General features: G+C 47.2%; 1 protein-coding gene across 3 annotated transcripts in view; it reads left to right on the top strand.

Annotated features, from left to right (window-relative positions):
- hivep1 (HIVEP zinc finger 1) overlaps positions 1-17,826 on the top strand; it is a 41,491-nt gene extending 23,665 nt beyond the window's left edge. For all 3 annotated transcript variants that reach the window (XM_007560081.2, XM_016675316.1, XM_016675317.1), the window contains exons 3-9: positions 3,740-3,793; positions 5,168-10,797; positions 11,525-11,658; positions 11,739-11,914; positions 14,038-14,139; positions 15,390-15,847; positions 16,592-17,826. In XM_007560081.2, the coding sequence (XP_007560143.1) occupies positions 3,740-3,793; positions 5,168-10,797; positions 11,525-11,658; positions 11,739-11,914; positions 14,038-14,139; positions 15,390-15,847; positions 16,592-17,365 (7,328 nt within the window). In that variant the 3' untranslated portion in view covers positions 17,366-17,826. The remainder of the gene's footprint in view (positions 1-3,739; positions 3,794-5,167; positions 10,798-11,524; positions 11,659-11,738; positions 11,915-14,037; positions 14,140-15,389; positions 15,848-16,591) is intronic.
- The last annotated feature ends 1,143 nt before the right edge of the window (positions 17,827-18,969 follow it).

Below are 18,969 nucleotides of genomic sequence, written 5' to 3'. Positions count from 1 at the left end.
TAAACCCACCCTGAAAACTAAACCCACCCTGAAAACTAATCCCACTCTGAAAACTAAACCCACCCTGAAAACTAAACCCCCCCTGAAAACTAAACCCACCCTGAAAACTAATCCCACCCTGAAAACTAATCCCACTCTGAAAACTAAACCCACCCTGAAAACTAAACCCCCCCTGAAAACTAAACCCACCCTGAAAACTAATCCCACCCTGAAAACTAATCCCACTCTGAAAACTAAACCCACTCTGAAAACTAATCCCACCCTGAAAACTAATCCCACCCTGAAAACTAATCCCACCCTGAAAACTAATCCCACCCTGAAAACTAATCCCACCTTCCTGCTCTCACATTCACAGCAGAGCCGGTAGAAACGCTCTGACCTGTTAGCTGCAGTCATGCTACGACAGCAGCTCCTCTACAAATGTTTCATAATTGTGGCAGCTGCAGTCAGAGGGAGCTGGAGGAGTTGATTTTCATATTCTTCCCCCACACACTCCTAGCCGCCCGCTCCGCTTCTCGTTATTTCAGGTTTTAACTGGGAGCCCACGCAGTCCCATAATCAGCGGCCTGCAGCTTCCTGCGGGGGCAGCAGCGCGCGTTCAGCAGCAAACCTCTGCAGAGGAGCCACAGCCAGATGCCTTCTTCTTCTGCTGCTGCTGCTCGGAGGCGACGCCCGGACCCGGACCCTCCTCTCGCTCTCTCTATGCATTATTGAGAGCTGCAGGTTTGGGCGGCGCTCGTCATTCTGTTCACGTCCTCACAGCAGAGCGAGATCGGCTCAAACTCCAGCGCTCAACTTTTTATTCTCACTTTACATTTGTTCCCACTCCGTCTCTGAATTATTTAACAAATCTCATCCTGCAGCCGCACCTGATGGGAAAAATCGAGTCCAAACGAACAAACATGAGAAGCTGCAGATAAATCAGATTAGCTTCAGTTTTTAGCCTCTAATGATCTGCAGTTTGATCCCGTCCACCAGGAATCCGTTCTTCTAACGCTTCAGTTCATCCAGGCTTCAGCTCGGCTCTTTGAACGTCTGAACTTTGACTAGGCCACAGCTTCAGAGTTGTGATGCAGATTTAACAACACGCTGCTGTTTGGGTTCCTGGTTCTGCTGGCGACCCGGTTTGGTCCAAGCAGGACCCTTTGGACAGCAGAGGAATCAAACAGTGCAGGTGCTGAGGCTGCAGGACAAGCCCACACCATCACCCCTCCACCACCGTGCTTACAGCTTGTTCTGTCCGTCCTGATTCTGTCCAGAGGACGTTGTCCATCAGGTTCAGCTCTGCGAGCCTCGGGCCGGCGGCCATCTTGTTTCTAGAGAGAAGAGGCTTTCTGCTTCAACCTTTCCAAGCAGCCATGTGGATTCAGGGTCGTGACCTTTGACCTGCTAACTGAGGCCTGTGGAGTTGGAGCTCTGGGGTTTCACGTCGTTTCTCCGAGCTTCACGCTCTGACATTGGGCTGAATCTTCTGGGACGGTTTAGATGTTTCCCTCTGGGGAATAATCCCTTTATGTTTTAATCTTTATTTATTTACTTTAATTAATTATATATTTGTTTTCTTTGCATTTATTGAATTACATTTAATAATTTTATTTTTTATTCTTATTTTTATTTATTTATATTAAATTCAATAGTTTTATTTAAAATTGTTATTTTTGTTAATTTTATTTTTACATTTTTGTTACTATTGTTTTATTTATTATTATTTTAATCATCTTGGGAATAATAATGATGTGCTTCCAGCCCAGCGTTGTTTACATACCTGGTGGTTTCCAGCTGCTGGGGAGAAATGATCCCAGAGGGTTCTGATCTGCAGAACCGGCCCGGTTCTTATTCCGGGTCCAATATGGAGGCACCAGAGACGCCATGCAGACGAGGAAATGTGCATAAATCTGTGGTTTTGAATTTTAAACTCCTTCTCGCTCTGAAGTTTCTCACATTTTGTGTTTTTGATGATTTTCTTATCCAGAGGATCTTTGGTTAAAGGAACAGATCTGCTGTTTATTTTAGGGATCCACTTTGTGTCTTAGGGATCTGCTGTGTGTGTCAGGGATCTGCTGTGTGTCTTAGGGATCTGCTGTGTGTGTCAGGGATCTGCTGTGTGTCTTAGGGATCCACTGTGTGTTAGGGATCTGCTGTGTGTCTTAGGGATCTGCTGTGTGTCTTAGGGATCTGCTGTGTGTCTTAGGGATCTGCTGTGTGTCTTAGGGATCCGCTGTGTCTTAGGGATCCGCTGTGTGTTAGGGATCTGGTGTGCATCAGATCTCTGAAGCAGCAGCTTCCCGTTGTCGCTGCGTTTTGTAAACAAACGCTGGTCGCTGGTTTTCTGCTGGCAGGATTCCTGTGTTTTGCAGTTCAGGGTGGGGACGGCGTTATGTAATCGCTGGAGAGAGAGACGGAGGAGGGTGTGCCTGTCGGAACACACACACACGCACGCACACACACACACACACACACACACACACACACACACACACACACAGGATGACATAATCCACTGACCTCCTCCACTCCAGAGTTTCCTGGCACGGATCTGGGAATCTGGGAACATCCTGCTTTCTTCCCTCCTGTTGGTGTTTGTGTGTGAAGGAGCGTTTTTGTTCCAGGATGTTTTCAGGGTTTCCTGGGTGGAGGAGAAAATTTTTCTCTTTTCTGCAAAATCTTCAGGTTTAAATGAAAAGGGGACAAATTGTTTCTGGTTTCTCCTGCAGAACTGATCCAGTTCTGAAACCAAACTAACAGAGACCAGCTTAGGTTCCTAGAACCTCTGTTGTGTTTGTCAGTACTTCATGAGTCGGGTTGTCAGAACCGGTCCAGTTTAACAACATTCATCACTTTAATGAGACGCGTTGGTTCAAATATAAACGCTCCTCTAGGAAATATCCAGGTTCAGATTTCATCTTTTACAGAAACAATGAAGTTCAGACGGTTCTGGTTCTACAGAACCTACAGATAGAACCCAAGAACAGAGGAAGAACAGATGGAGGATAAACGAGTGTAAGATGAAAAGATCTAGGCATGGATGGAGGGATGGTTTAGATTCCTGCCGTAACGGGTCGAACTTCCTGTCGGAGCGTGTCGCACTTCCTGTGGGAGCGTGTCGAACTTCCTGTCGGAGCGTGTCGCACTTCCTGTGGGAGCGTGTCGCACTTCCTGTCGGAGCGTGCCGAACTTCCTGTCGGAGCGTGTCGCACTTCCTGTCGGAGCGTGCCGAACTTCCTGTCGGAGCGTGCCGAACTTCCTGTCGGAGCGTGTCGAACTTCCTGTCGGAGCGTGCCGAACTTCCTGTCGGAATGGAGGCGCTGGTTCTGGTTCTGCTACCTGATCTACAACTGGACCAGCTGAGTGTTTGAGCTTTATGGTACCAGTGCCGGTTAGTATCACTAGAACCAGAACCAGTTCAGAACCACAGATTACAGCAGAACCTCTGGTTCATCTCCATCCGGTTGGATCAGAACCGCTTAGTGAACATTAAAGTTTTCAGCCCCTGGTTCCTCTTTGCGCCTCACATCAATAATTCCAGGAGCGGTCGGTGTATCGGTCCGTTTGGGTGAGACAGAACCAGGCTGCTGACCTGCTGCATGCTGGAACCAGGCAGAACCAGAACCAGAGCTGGGTGTTTTCCAGCATGCAGCGATGCAGCAGCGTGTTTTGATGCGTGTTGCTGCAGCGGCGTGGGAAGCAGCAGCATCGTCTCTGCAGCGCCGCTGAAAATGTCTCTGCTTCTCTGTTGCAGACAAAATCGAAGAGGCGCAGAAGGAGCTGAAAGATCCAAAAGGTTCACAGGAAGGTAAGAACCAACTGTACCGCTCCGTCAGGGTGGACTGGAGAGTTTCCACACCCAGCAGGAGCTAAACATGTTTCTGCAGCAGCCACTGCTCCCAGTTTGTTTTCCTGTGGGGCTCTGTGGGAGTGGCCTGAGGGCTTAACTGGTTTCCAGTAGGAGAAGCTTCAGCCTCATCCGAGAGGTTTAGTATTCTGATGGGTAGTGAACCTAAAGCACCGCAGCTCCTGTCATAAAGAGACGGACAGGAAACATCCAGCGACTTTTCACACTAAAACTTACTTGGACCGGAGAAATCTTGAAATGTTTTGGAAAAAGTTTTTGTTGAAGAAACTGAAAACATTTTATAGACCAAAATAAATGAATATTTAGAAAACATTTGACCCGAATCAGAAACCTGCACGTTCATTATTCTTCCAGTGAGGTTAAAGTTTTTAGAAACAGTTGATGGCAGCTGCAGCTGCAGAGGGAGAAACAGCAGTTATTAGGTTTAGGGGGTGAATACTTTTCCACACAAGGCCTGGATGGTTAGGATTTATTCCTCTTTTGAAAGCTGCTTTTTCAGTTTCTACAGTAAATGTTTGAATTTGAAAGAAAAAAGCTGCTGCTCTTTATTTAATCATCTAATATTTATTATTTCCTCACTTCCTGAACAAACTGTTTTCCTTCATGTCTAGATTTGGTTTATGAAAAAAGCAGCTATAGGAGTGTTAATCTACACGGCTGTTATCAGTGAAACACAGACATTTTCTCTTTGATTGATGATGAAATCATTAAAACCGGTCCAGTTGGTCGACGCAGGCAGATGAAGACCAGCAGATGTTTGCAGACATCCAGTTTCCTGCCTGATGCTCCTGTTTTGTGTCTGAAACCGTTTCTGAGACGGTGTTTATCTGTTGCTGAGGGTTCATGCACAGCTTGCCTGAAGAACAGATTAAGTTAGGGAAGATCAGGCACTCCTTAATCTAATTATGTCTAGAGAACTTAAAGGCCCCCTGAGCTCATCCTGGGAAACACCATCACAGGCCAGGAAACTGTGACGGAGCACAGCGAGCGTTACGTAACCGTGTCCTGAAAAAGCCCGGCCCGGTCCGGTGCTGAGGCTGCAGGGTTCTGATCAGCTGCTTCACAGAACCAGAACGACTGTTAGACACACCAGAAACTTTAATATATCTTTAAAGAGTTTTCTTATAAAAGTCTCTTTCAGATTTTGTAACAAATTAGTGGGGTTGAGGGAAAGAACATCAGTTATAATGCTGATCGGGAGGTGACTCAGATTTTCAGCTGACGAAGCATATTTTTGTTTTCTGATCAGGACTGTAGAATACTCTGAATGATAGCTGACTTCTGAACCAACGATGTTTGTTTCTGTCTCCTCAGGCGTGTCTGAGAGCAGTCAGAGGGCTGCGGACAGCATAAAAGGCCTGAAGAGGAAAAAAATTGTTGGAGAAAATCAGCTGAAGAAAAATCCCAAATCTCCCGTGAAGAAGCCCTTGAAGTCAAAATCATGTGAAGCTGCAGCCCATGACTCGTCACCTAAAGACACGACACCTTCCTCCTTCCCCACCCACCCCTCCAGCAATCCACCAACATCTCCAAACAGAAAAGAAGACCCAGGAAATGTTGTACAAACTGCAGCATCCCTCGAGGAGGGGTCCCATTTTTCTGATGCTGAGAAGGTGAAGCAAGAGGGGACGTCTTCTAGGCCTCCGTCACGTGATCCCTCGGACAGCAAGGAGAGCCTGCAGGTTACTGCCAAAGAGCCTCTTGCCAAAGACGGCAAGAGCCCAGAGCACGGCTTCGTGGGAGAGTCGTACCGCAGCAGCGACCCTCTGGACGTCCTGCTGAAGGCGATGGAGCCTGACTTCAGTACGCTGACTGAGAGGAAAAGCCCCTCGCAGGCCATGGCCATCAATAAAACACCTGCTTCTCTCCATCCTCAGCTCAGAGGAGGAGTAACTCCTCTCCCTGCGGTCAACATAGCTCTCCAGACGCAGCCTCCCCACATGCAGACCTATTACATTGACAAACAGGGGAACGTCATTGGCATTGCAGCAGCTCTGCAGGGAAATCTGCAGACATCTCAGCAGGGTGCACCACAGTTTGTGCCAGTTGCTTCAAATTCAGAAAAACCCAATTTGCACATGAACTTTAGCACCGGACCACCAGCTCCAATGGGCACCAATGCTTTGCCCCAAAGCCAACCACCAGTAGCACAAACATGCCAGTCTATTCCTGCCAGTGTTCCCAGCACCATTCAGGTTCCAGTAACGCCGAGCAGCAACCAGATGCAAATGACCACTGTCATGAACTTCGGTGCTGAGCAGGTTGCCAAGGACCAAAAACTTAAAAAGCCCGGAAAATATGTATGTGAATACTGCAGCCGGGCGTGTGCAAAACCCAGCGTGCTGCTCAAACACATCAGATCTCACACAGGAGAGCGCCCATATCCCTGCGTCACCTGCGGCTTTTCCTTCAAAACCAAGAGCAACTTATACAAGCACAAGAAATCCCACGCTCATGCTATAAAGCTGGGGCTCATGGCACGCTCTGAATCTGGAGGGGGATCATTGTCTCAAGAATCGGACAAAGCTGCTGGTACACACTCAGAGGCAGAGGAGAGTGCTGACAGTGATGAAGAAGGTAGCACCGCCGACCTGGATCCAGATTCTACGCAGAGCTGCACAGCTGCTTCCTCTGACAACAGTTTGCAAGGTGCAGGCATTACGCACGTAGAGCTGAACTCACCAGTAAGATCCTCCCCAAGTCGGAGGGTCCATGAACCTAAAGTGACGGCAGCTCTTCCAAAAGTTGTTGTGTATCCGGTTAACGCGTCTCCTCTGAGGGCAGATAGTCCAAGAGTTACAGGTGCTGCACCTGAGCAAGCTGCTGCTCAAAGGCAAAGAGAATTTCAGGCTACAAATCTGAGATCAGGCATCCTGTCCTCCCTGAAGGAGGTGGAAGGTACGAATCCCTCACTGGACACTGTAAGTGAGGATGAAGACCAGCAGTGCAAGTCTCCCCTGTTGGGTGGGCATGCTCAACTTCAGCGCCAGCAAGCTACAGACTTCTCTCAGCAGCAGCAGCCCAAGTGTTTGCTCAGTCCCCGCAGTTTAGGAAGCACAGATTCTGGTTACTTCTCTCGCTCTGAAAGCGCCGACCAGGCCATGAGCCCGACAAGTCCCTTTGTAAAGATAATCCCCCCAGTAGACCCTGACATTGCCAAGAATACACTTCCCAGCATCCCTGCCTTGGCTGCGACTGTAATGCACGTTGCAGCTGAGCAAAAAACACGACCCCCAGAAAGACAAATGCGGCCACCACTGGAAGCCAGTGCCCGCTCCCTGGAAGAGCGCATTTCAAAGCTGATATCAGACAATGAAGCAGTGGTGGATAACAAACAGCTGGATAGCGTTAAGCCACGGAGGACCTCTCTGTCCAGAAGAGGCAGCATTGACTCCCCAAAATCATACATCTTCAAAGACTCATTTCAGTTTGATTTAAAACCGATGGGAAGGCGGTCAAGTTCCAGCTCAGACATCCCTAAGTCCCCATTCACCCCCACAGACAAGTCAAAGCCAGTGTTCCTGCTCTCTGTTCCTTCTCCCTACCCTCCAATGGACTGCTTGCCAATAACACGAAGTAACTCCATGCCCACCACACCCGGACATTCAGCCCTACCTGTCAACGTTGCTCCCATCCCCCACCCTCTGAGGGTTTGTCAATCCTTTGATGATAAAATTGGTTCCCTAAATGATGAGGTATTCTCATCAGCACCACCAACTCCAAACCCTGCCATGCATTCTCGCACTTTGGTTAGACAAGTAGCAGTGGAAGATTTTTCCACAAGTGAGGGTCATGGCCTCCCTTCTGTTCGCTCCATGGATGACGGCTATCATGGCCCGAGCGTCTCCGCTGACTTGATGCAGAGGAGCAAGTCATTTGAACACGGTCAGGACAGAAACAAGAAGCCGCAACAAAACAAAGGCACGATGTACGAATGTGAAACCTGTCGGAATCGGTACAGGAAGTTGGAGAACTTTGAAACTCATAAGAAATTCTACTGCTCAGAACTTCGTGCCCCAAAGAACAAGCCAGTGGTTGTTAAAGAAAGTGATCAAGATGTTTTTCATGTCAGCGTACAACACCCAATCATCCCGAGGTCAACAATCGGCTCAGGGATACTAGATCAACAGACATCAATCAGGAAGAGGCGGAAAATGAAAAGTGTTGGTGATGAGGACGATCAGTCTCCAACTGACACCATCCCACCATGCTCAGTTAGTTTGAAGTCTCCAATAGATCCTACCAATAGGACGTTCTCTCGACATGCTCTAATAGTAGAGGTCCAGCCCAAAAACAACCAGCCAAAGCTACCTCAGATCCAGCTTGTAGCACGAGGGATGAATACAGATTCCAGACTGTCGCCCATTAGAGAAACCCAGAACAGCAGCTCGGTGAAGGGAGAGCTACCTAGGCAGGGCAGTGGGACGTCAGTGATTAAACACACCAACTCTCTGACCAGCCACAGCTCATTTGAGACGGACTCTGTGGATCGGGTATCTCCAGTTATAACCATGGAGAAGGATTCCCTGAGTGAAGCCAACATAGAAGGAGCAGCAGCTGGCTCCACCGAGACCTACCATGAAAAAATGACCAAATCCTCCAGTACTGATTATGGAAACCAAAGAAACGAGCAAAGCAATGATGGCAGGCTTAGTGTTAACTCCACACCTGTCCATCAGTCTCGTCTTGTTCGCCAAAGCAACATCCAGGTCCCTGAGATTTTAGTCACAGAGGATTCAGACAGGGAGCATGAGACACAGGCTGCCGAACCAGCAGACAAGCCTCCAGATCAGTTCAACTGGCCACAGAGAAGCGAGAGCTTATCAAAGTTACCGGCAGAGAAACTTCCCCCAAAAAAGAAAAGGATTCGGTTGGCTCAAATGGATCACTCCTCAGGGGAATCCAGCTTTGAGTCTACTCTCTCACGCAGCCTCAGCAGAGATAGCAGTCTCTCTCGTTGTTCCAGCATCTCTGCCTCTTTCGACAGAGATGAGCTCTCTCGATCTGAAAGTCCATCCAGAGCCGAGAGTTCTGGCAAAGTCCCGGATACCCAAAGTCTGTCAGCAGCTTTCAACACCCTTGGTGTGCCTGGAATCATGAGGCGTGCCGCATCTGAGCAAATCACCTGTACACAGCCTTCTGTGGAAATTTCAAGTGATTATCGTAGCAAATCCTTTGATTGTGGAAATGTGTCTCCCAGCAGGTCTCTGTCACCTGTTGCTCAGCCAAAGACTGGACAACTCTCCCAGATACCGCTTATTGAAAGGAGGCGTGGGCCACTGGTTCGACAGATGTCTTTAAAGATAGGCCCAGAAAGCCAGCAGCCTGTGCGGAAAACCATCATCCCTGCAGACAAAGCTCCCATCACAAACGTCAGCTCTTTTCCACAGAACAGATCCCAGCAGATTCACATATCCAGCAGACGCCCCACAGTTCAGCCATTCATACTTCATCCTACAGAGGCACCCCTGCAAAAGAATGAGCAAATGGTGCAAAGTATTAATCTAGGTAGTCCGACTCAGCTGCCACAGGTCCATGGTCTTCCACACCCTTGGCATCAAACGTCAAGGGTTAAAATTACCCAGAAGATCCAGCAGCCGCTCAGCCAGATCACCGTGGGTCGGGAAAGTGTCCAAAACAAGACATCCATCTTTGAAGAGAAGAAATGTTTTGTTCCCAAATACCAACTCCAGTGCCCTCAGAGATCAAGCCAAACATTCTCCTTCTCTTGTGCGCAGGGGACTCAGATTGCATTGCCAATTTTAACTATTCCAATAGCCAATCCCATACTCAGCATTCCCAAATCATCAGATGTAATACAGAATGTTTTTGTTGCCAGTCAGCAAGCATCTGAGATCAAGACCCAGACAGCCAAGCAGCAGAAGACTCAACCAGGACCTGTTCCACTGCCCCAGATCCTAATCACTCATGAGCAGATGCACTCTTCTTCCTCCATGTCCAATAAAAGCAGCCCTTCATCATCTCACAGCAGTGTTGAGACCAACCCCCAGGTTGTGCTGACAGCAAAGAAAGACGCTCCTCCAAATCATCCAGACCAGGTCCCTTCCTTCTGCACTCAGAAACTAGCTTCAGTAACACTTTGTCCCCAGCAGGAACCCACTGCTTCCAGTAAGCGCATGCTTTCCCCTGCCAACAGTCTGGATATTTACATGGAGAAGCACCAGAAACGGGCCAAGGATGAGCATGGGGTGGCCTGTCTGACAGATGGAAGATCTCTTAGTTACCTCAATTCAAAGATGTCTGAAGTGACAAGACAGAGGAAACTGATGCTCGTTCGGCAGGTTTGCACAACAGAACCGGCGGACAGCCCCATTGAGACCGAAGCGCCTCCTCTGCCTGACGTTAAGACAGCTTCTGAGAAGGACTCAGAGGCCACAGATGATGTGAAACCCATGTCACCCGATGGTTCTGGACTGGATAAAGACAAAGGAAGTGTGATTCCGGAAGAGGCTGTTCTCACTACTACAACAGGGAGTCAGGACACCTCCATGCCCAACACCTCCCTAAAGCCCCAGGAGAAAACTGAGGAGCAGAGATGGTCCCCGGCCAAATCCCTGATCCGACCTGCTAGTTTCCACTCCGGTCAGGGGAAACTGACCACATCGGTATCGATGGTGAACACCAAGGACACCCACCGCCTGTCTTTTCCCAGCTTAAAGACCACTACCACCTTCACATGGTGTTTCCTGATGAAGAGAAAACCTCTGCATGTCCAGCAGACTGGCCTGAAGACATCAGCTTATGCTTCCTGGACTGTAAACCCCAACAATCTCAACCCCCTGGGGCTACCCACCAAGGTGGTGATGTCTCTGTTTGACTCCAAGCAGAGCTCCAAGAAAATCCGCTACACCTCTGCTATAAAGACGAGCGGGAAGTCAGACATCCTGTCGTACTCAGGCAAACTGAAGGACATCATGCCCCGGGTGGGTCCCTTTTTAAAATATCGGACACTTCCACCAATGGCGTAGCTAAGCTTGTGTTTAGCGCTTTGGCAACTTTGAACATGTTTATTCAAATGAAAGTTAACAAAACAGCAAAGTAAAGTATTCTAAAATTTAACATCTGTGTTATCAACTGTTACTTCTTATAGTAATAAGACGTTTATACTCATGTTCTTATTGTTTATGCAGGACTTCCATTTCCTCTCATCACTTTCTTTTTCTGTAAAGAAAGGAACAAATTAATACAAAAATTAACACACATGAACGTCTTTGAGAGCGTTTCTGTTAATATTCCTCAAGTTCTCCAACGATGACACGGTTCAGAAAATGTTTATACCCAGCATGCACCAATAAACACATTAAAATCTACTGATGTCCTGCATGCTTTCTGACCATGCCAGTCAGGAAAAATCAGCAACGGAGTTAGCAATACTAAACAACTAAAAAACTGAAATTATGAGTGAAATGTCTGTTCCAAAGAATCACTGCCTGAAGCACAAACCATACGGTAGATGTGTCAATGAAACATGAATGGTTGAAATTAGTGCGTTAGCCATTAGCTTCTGATACTCTGTTGGTGTAACTCTTTGGTGTTAGCGATGCTAACGTTTATGATTAGTACTTCAGGGTTGGCATAGCAAGCTTTGTAGCTTGCGGTACCCACCATTGATTTTATTCAGTTGAATAAATTTGACTTTACCTTCTTCAGGTTCTGGCTGCCCAGAAGTCTGTGTCAACAGAACCGAGAAGTAAGCTACAACCAGAACCTCAAACCAGTAACGATTCAGACAAAGAGGTGACCCCTTCGGCAGAACCACGGCGCGTCAAAATTTTCGACGGAGGGTAAGACTTGCTCTGTGATTATCTTTGCAGAGGTTTTCTTGTCGCCTCATGGATTTCATATTGACCCCTCAAACCCACAGATACAAATCTAATGAGGAGTATGTGTACGTGCGCGGCCGCGGACGAGGAAAATACATCTGCGAGGAGTGCGGCATTCGCTGCAAGAAGCCCAGCATGCTGCGCAAACACATCCGCACCCACTCAGATGTGCGGCCGTACCACTGTGTCCACTGCAACTTCTCCTTTAAGACGAAAGGTAAGAGCCCTCAGGCTGAGTACAGGATGACCATTTGTCTGGGTTTCACCTTTTTTTACTTGGTAGCAAAGCAGATTCTTAGAAAATAGGTTTATATGTCAGACCAATAAAAAATTTTTTATATATTTATTTTTTAAGCTTTCTTGGCTCTATTTTATTTGAGGGTGGTCAGACAGGAAAGAGGATAATTAGACATGCAGGTCATCAGGCCAGGACTTGAACCTGTGACAGCTGCGTCGAGGACTGGGCTGCGCTTTTACCCTGCAGCACCCCACAAAACAGATTTTTATTTCAGAAATGTTCTGGAGAAGACAGTCAGTTCCAGCTTCTACCAGGAGGATTAGCTGCAAAAGGCCACTGTTAAAGACGCTTGTTGTTCCGAGCGCTTTATTCAAGCAAGGTGCTAAGTTGAGTTTAATTAATCTTGACTGAAAAAACTTTAAATTATCTGACATGTTGACTGATGTGTTTCTAGTTTAACCTTGCAAATATATTATACTACATATAACATATATTATAAATATTGTGCCATTAAAAAACTCCTGAAAACTTCAGCGCTTCTCCATGTAACAAATCTGCTGCAATTTGTTTAAAAAAACTTGCAACGAATTATTTTTCTGATGTCCGACAACATTGTGACCAAAGTCTGTGGTAGTTGTGTCAGTCTTGGAGCAGAGACTTCAGGTGACAGATGGGAGCTGAATCATTTAGGACCGTTTCCATGGTAACAACTTTCCTCAGCAGGTCTGTGTATGACTTCACATCACGTTACGGATTGTGGCACAGAGTTAGAAGCGAAGCAGAACAAGCAAGAGTTTGAATTAATAACGTCATTTATTAACGTTCGTCAGACATTTGAGTGAGTTTTAATTTAGTGCGTCACATTTAAAATATTTAAAGGTGTTAATCCCTGAATATTGTTTATATTAAATGCAAACTTCAGACTCCTGACCAGGGGCGTATTCAGGAAGTTTTTAAAGCAGGATAAGTGATGGTCTTTGGGTGTTACCAAAATAAAACCCAGGGAAGAAGCAGAGCTGGAATAAACTTTATAAAAGTGAGTGACTCACAATGTGAAGGTCATAAACGTAAATAATTCTGACTAATTAAAGCTTTTTATCTTCTTAAAGGGGCAGTATTTATTGAGCTTTACATCGTGTTATAATTTTATTTTCTGGACTGTTGCCTCGATTATTTCATGCATGTTTGACAAATCCTTTAATCTCGATTCAGCTGCAAAACATCTGGGCGGACCTAGCCCCGCCTTCGAGGTGCAGCTCCTCCTCACAGTGGAGCCCTCCCCTGCAACTCAGCTCCTTCAGACTAGCCAGCAGCAATTAGCAAACACCTGGAGGAACTATTGGGCTCATTATAGAAGCTGCTTCTAAGAGCAACGCTGGTAAAAACGTTGTTAAAGGGTTAATAGAGGAGCCCTGTTGGGATGACTTCCTGGAGGCGGAGCTCCAGAAAAAGAAGGAGCTTCTTAAAGAGACAGAGGCCCAATTTCAAGGTGTTAAATAAAGGAGTAAAATTTCTTTAAGACATATTTGATAGTTTTTAAAGCAACTGAAGATAACATAGTTAATTGTGCTATAAAATGGCACTTTGTGCCAGCAACATACACAATACTAAACCTTTCAGTTGTTAGTCATTAAAAATATTCATTTTTGAAGACAGTCAATTTTAGACCATAAATTAGCTTAAATTTATGTCCAATAGTTTTAGGTGTACATAAAGCTGTCGAAAAGAAGCTTTCATGTTTGCTGATCCTCAGATCTGAATTCGATTGGTTTCAAAGAGAAAGCTGGAATGAGCTGCAGGTTTCCTGCACTGAGCATGTGCAGCAGAAGCCGTGCATGGCCGTCACATTTACTTTAACGCAGCGACTCCAGCTCTTTCCAGGCTGTAAAAATGAAAGATGTGGTTCCACCGTCTCCAGCTATGATTCACCGGTCCTGATCAAACTTCCCACGCTGCGTTGCAGAACAGAACCCAGAGTCAGCAGCCCACGTCCCTTTAAAAATGTCTTCATCAGTTCCTCAGCTTTCCCAAACAGAGCGCCCAATTATGTAAGCTCCTTTCCATCTCTTCCACCTGTAACCTCTCTCTGGCTCTGTCTACAGGGAACCTGACCAAGCACATGAAGTCCAAGGCCCACAGTAAGAAGTGCATGGAGATGGGGGTGCCGGCCGGGGCGGTGGAGGACCCGGATGCAGAGGACTCTGGTACGAACGCCATGACTGGCTTCTCTAGCAGAACGCTCAGCAGGACTGAGAGGCGGCTGGTGTTGCTATGCGGATCAATAGTTTTGCCTCAGTCTAATTAGGAACTCTAAAAGCAGCTTCTTCCTCTGGTAACTCGGAGGCCATGTGGGCGGCAAGCACAGTGCTCAGAAAGAGGAAATTGCTGCGTCTAAATTTAGAAAAGGAGAGCAAGTTGTCTGAGAGCGTTCTCTGGTCCGAGTTTGTTTTTCCTCTCCTGCCCGTAATGGAGCCGAGGGGCTTCCTCCTTCCAGCCTTAATTCAAATCCCAATTCCAACCCTCTTCCAATCCTAATCCAAACCCTAAATCCTTCCTTCCAGTTTACTGTTTTATTTAGGCTGAGGTGGTGCTAAACCACAGGTGCAGCAGTCAAAAAGCCAGAGAAGATGCCGAGTCACTTGTTGCTATGGTTATCTTTCCAGGGGAAGCTGGAGCCCCAACAGCATCACTTGTGCAAAGTCTCAACCTTTTATTCAGTCAGAATTCTATAACTAATGAAGTTTTCCCGCCCGATGGTCTGATAGACTCAGTTCGACTGGAACAAAAATTGCAACATATGTTACATTTTGTGTTAAATGATCCAAACCCTTCAAGCAGCCTGTTCCCCTCCTGGCCTGTGGGGGCGCTGCACCAAGAACCACTGAAGGAAACGACACAAAAACCTCTGAAGACACTGAGAGCAACTTCCTTCTTCACCAGATGGAAACAAGATGGAGGCGTCAGATTTTAGTGTTGGAAGATTTCTCTTTGGTCTTTGGCTAAAGACAATGAGTCATTTCTGCTGCAAGCACTAGGCTAGCATGTTAGCTTTGGCTGTATTTACCCAGAATGCCCTGCGCTGTAGTCCACTTCCTGCTTTTGGAGCGGTCTCCGGTCCGCTTGCCGTTCACATTCAAACCAAACCAGAGTTCACTTCAATGGAACCCAGACTGAAGTTTGCAGGACCAGAGGTCAGAGGTCAGTTAGCATTCACACTTCTCAAACCGAACCGGACTTTCTTGGAAAATGGACTGCAGTTGGGTTGAAGTGGACTGAACAGGGCTGGTATGATCAAACCTTGAGGTGCTACACTGCATCAGTGGCCCGGTCCGTTCCTCCGGTTCAGGACTGGAATATTGTCATTTTTACCATAAAATAATCAGACGCTCTGTTTGCATCGTTTGACAGGAAACATTCAGTGTTGACGTTGACTCATGAGGTTTTTCTGCTTCAGGTGACCGAAGTCATTTGAGCAGCACCGACCGCCAGGACTCGGACGGCGACGACTCGGACGGGCCTGACGATGAGGAGAACGACGATGAGGAAGAGGAGGACAGCCAGGTGGAGTCGGGCCTGTCCACCAACCCCTCGGTGTCCGCCAGCCCGCAGCATGCCTCCTCCAAGGAGGCTGACGTCCCGCCCAGCGCGCTGCTCGCCCAGATGTCCATCAGCGCTGTGTCTCTCCCCTCAAACCCCCTCAAACCCTCAGACTGCGTCCCAGGGACCGGCCCCGCCCCGTTCGCTCCCTCCTCCCCGCCCGTCACCGCCACCTCCGACTGCTGCCCCTCCGACTCGGACTCGGTGCACATGATGAGCCCCGTGTCGCCCTGCAGGCAGATGTCCATCGACTACCCAGACTTTGACGGACCCATTAGTCCACCGGCGCCGATCCGCGGCTCCAGACTGGTCCAGGTGAGACGCTCATGCTCCCTCCTTCCTCTCCTTTTCCTTCTCTCTCCCCCTGTGACTCCTGCATGCAAGGCGCCGCCACAGACCTCCTCTCAGGCTGCACCAGGTGATCAAACCCTCCACCTCAGCGCTCTGTATGGAGAAGCGTTAGTGCCAAAAGTAAGACTATGGCAGTGGTGGCTACTTTCCTGTAGCAAAAGGCTATTTCTATGCTGATCTGATGTCCTGGAATCGGTAACCAGGATGTTTGCACATCTTTAAAAAGTCTTAAATTCATGTTAAAAAGTAAGTTGTCTAATTAATAACAGGTTTTAAAGTTTTTCTTTAATATTTGACGTATTTTTCTCTTCTGCCAGACTTTCTCTGTCAGCTAAAAGTTTGAGTCGTACTCTTCTGTGACCCAAGGTGGTTGAGGCTACTGCCAAGTCACTGCTAACACACACTAGCTAGCTAGATAGTTTTATTTCGTCTATCATGAGAAAGTGAAAATTTATCGCCAGATAGCTGGATGAAGTTTGTACATTTCTGTGGAGATATATGTCTTAAATGTTATTTTCCCTGGGTAACAAGACCGGCCTCACTAGCGTTAGCCCTGGATAGGCTAACAACTAGCATACCTGCACTGGTCACTCACTGGTTTTCCTTCTTTCTCTGCCGTTCATTAGCACAGATATGTTAGCACTAGCCTTGTATAGGCTAATATGTCTATCTGTGACACCACAGCTGACCTTGGTTCTGATTCTCCAGGATTCTGGACCTCCAGCGGTGAACAGTGAGTCCAGCACTCCGGTGGACCGCAGCACCCAGACGTCCTACACGCCTCAGCTGCAGCTCCCCCTGCAGGCGGCGCCGCAGGCCGCAGAGACTCACCTGTTCAGCCACCTGCCGCTGCACTCGCAGCAGCCGGCCCGGTCACCCTACAGCATGTTGCCGGTCGGGGGGATCCAGCTGGTTCCGGCTGGTGTGACTGCCTTCGTCCCGCTGCAGGCCGGGCCGGTCCAGCTGACCATCCCGGCGGTGGGGGTCATCCACCGGGCCGCCAGCCCGCTGCCGGCGCCGAGCTCCCCGGGTCAGGCGGAGGGCGGGCCGGCGGCGCTGGGTGGCATGGTGCCGTGCTTCCCGCTGGGCCCGGTGACGGGCCTGGAGACGCTCAACCTGATGGGGCTGGCCAACGCGCCGGGCCTGACGCTCAACGCCGCACTGGGCCTGCAGGTCCTGACGCCCGGCCCGGCTCCACAGGGTGCCGCCCAGAACCCGGTGCCGGGTCTGCAGATTGTCAACATCGCATTGCCGGCCATCATCCCGTCGCTGTCCGCCCTCAGCCCGCTGCCGCCCGGCACCGACGCCCAGCCGCCAGCGACACCAGAGCCGCCGGCGGAGAAGGAGGGACGGATCCCTCCTCAGCAGAACCCAGCAGCTGGCGCCGACAGACCGGAACCGGCGGCTGGCCCAACCAAGCTGACGGACGAATACAACGAGGCGTCCAGCGATGACGAAGACCGACTCGTCATCGCCACCTGAGGGCGCCGCCTCCTCTTCTTCTTCTCTTCTGTTTTTGTAACTCGTCACTTTTAAGGACTGAAACACTCGAGCCGCGGCTCTCCTTCCAAAGCACAGATGCTGATGTTGTTACGTGCAATCATCGTCCGACGACCAACCGTTTGTTTTGTACATGCTGTAAAGACGATCGTGCCTTTTTGGAGTTCCATGTAAATAATCCGCTGGTTGTTTGTGTTTATTTCAAATTTATTTAGGAAAATTTGACCCGTAAACGTCGACGGACTTCTTAATGTTTGAGTGACTCTCTATGGATTATTAGGCAAAAATGTTTGTGTACAGATGTTGTTCAGCTATTTATTAAAAATCCATCTAGTGCACATTTTGATCCATAAGTCTATAGGTATGTGCATTATGGTAGCTTTACATTGCTGTATGAATATTCTTAACTGTATCAGTAAATATTTGTTTATGAAGCTTTTTGACATCTTGTAGCATCTTTTAGAAGAAACTGAACAAAATCATTTAACTATTTACTGTGAATTTAAAAAGTAAATAAATCCAGCTATGTAGCATTTAGATAAAAATAAACCATACATTTAAATTTAATATACAAGTACATATACAGCTGTGAACCTTTTTACCCCCCTTATAAATGTTTGAACCACATTTTTTGATTTAGTTTCCTCAGCCACACAGAGGCATCATCCTATGGAAAGTTGTTTCATTCAAAATCAAATAAATATTCCTTAAAATAAAACATTTAAAGAAATGGTTACCTTATTTTTTTTATTTAAGTATTAATTCCATAACGGTGCTTTTATTTTCTGGCTTTTATCTAGTAAAGCAACTTATTTCACGGACTTCAATGAAATGGAGCCAAAAACTAAAAGTCTATGAAAATTTTACAAAATAAAAACACCATTATGGAATCAATATATAAATACTAAAATAAAAAATAAGGTTAATATTTTAACATTTTATATTGTTAAAATATTGAATATTTATCAGTAACAGTGTTTGATTTGGAATAAAACTGCTTTCCATAGATTCCTACTAGGCCTCTGGATTCCAGCATTAACCCAAACAGAACCAGTCTGACGACATGAAGTAGGCTGCCTCAGTAGGCTGTTTTTGGAGTGGCCTAGTCAAAGTATGGACTTCAATCTAATCGATGTGCTGCAGTATAAGAGGTTGTTCCTGCTGGAAAAACCTCCAAAGTGACTGCTTCAGGACAGTTCTGCAGGTCAAAGTTCATCCAGAAACAGAAAAGACTTCATCAACGCCTCTTACCACTAGGGGGGGTAATTACTTTTTCACATTGCACTCATCGCGCTTGGATCATTCCATGGGAACAGTCTGGTGATGACCACTTCCTGTTCCGTCCAGCAACAGTGTCTGACCAGCCTGGCTGCTAGTCGAGGCACCAAATAGTTTTTAAAGTAAAGGTAATGTATGTATCCAGGATTTCTCTCCAGGTCTAAAACTAATTTATTACAGAAACATAAAAGCGGTAGAGTAGTCAAACGTTTTTACTCAACTTAAAGTATCTAAAAAGTAACTCAATTAAGAGAAAAAAAGTATTTGGTAAAAAAGTAGTGAGTAACTCATCAATCGTTTAATATTTA

Source organism: Poecilia formosa, unplaced genomic scaffold (assembly GCF_000485575.1).
Source record: "Poecilia formosa unplaced genomic scaffold, Poecilia_formosa-5.1.2 Scaffold112, whole genome shotgun sequence".
NCBI lineage: Eukaryota > Metazoa > Chordata > Actinopteri > Cyprinodontiformes > Poeciliidae > Poecilia > Poecilia formosa.
This window is presented reverse-complemented; position numbering and strand designations above follow the sequence as displayed.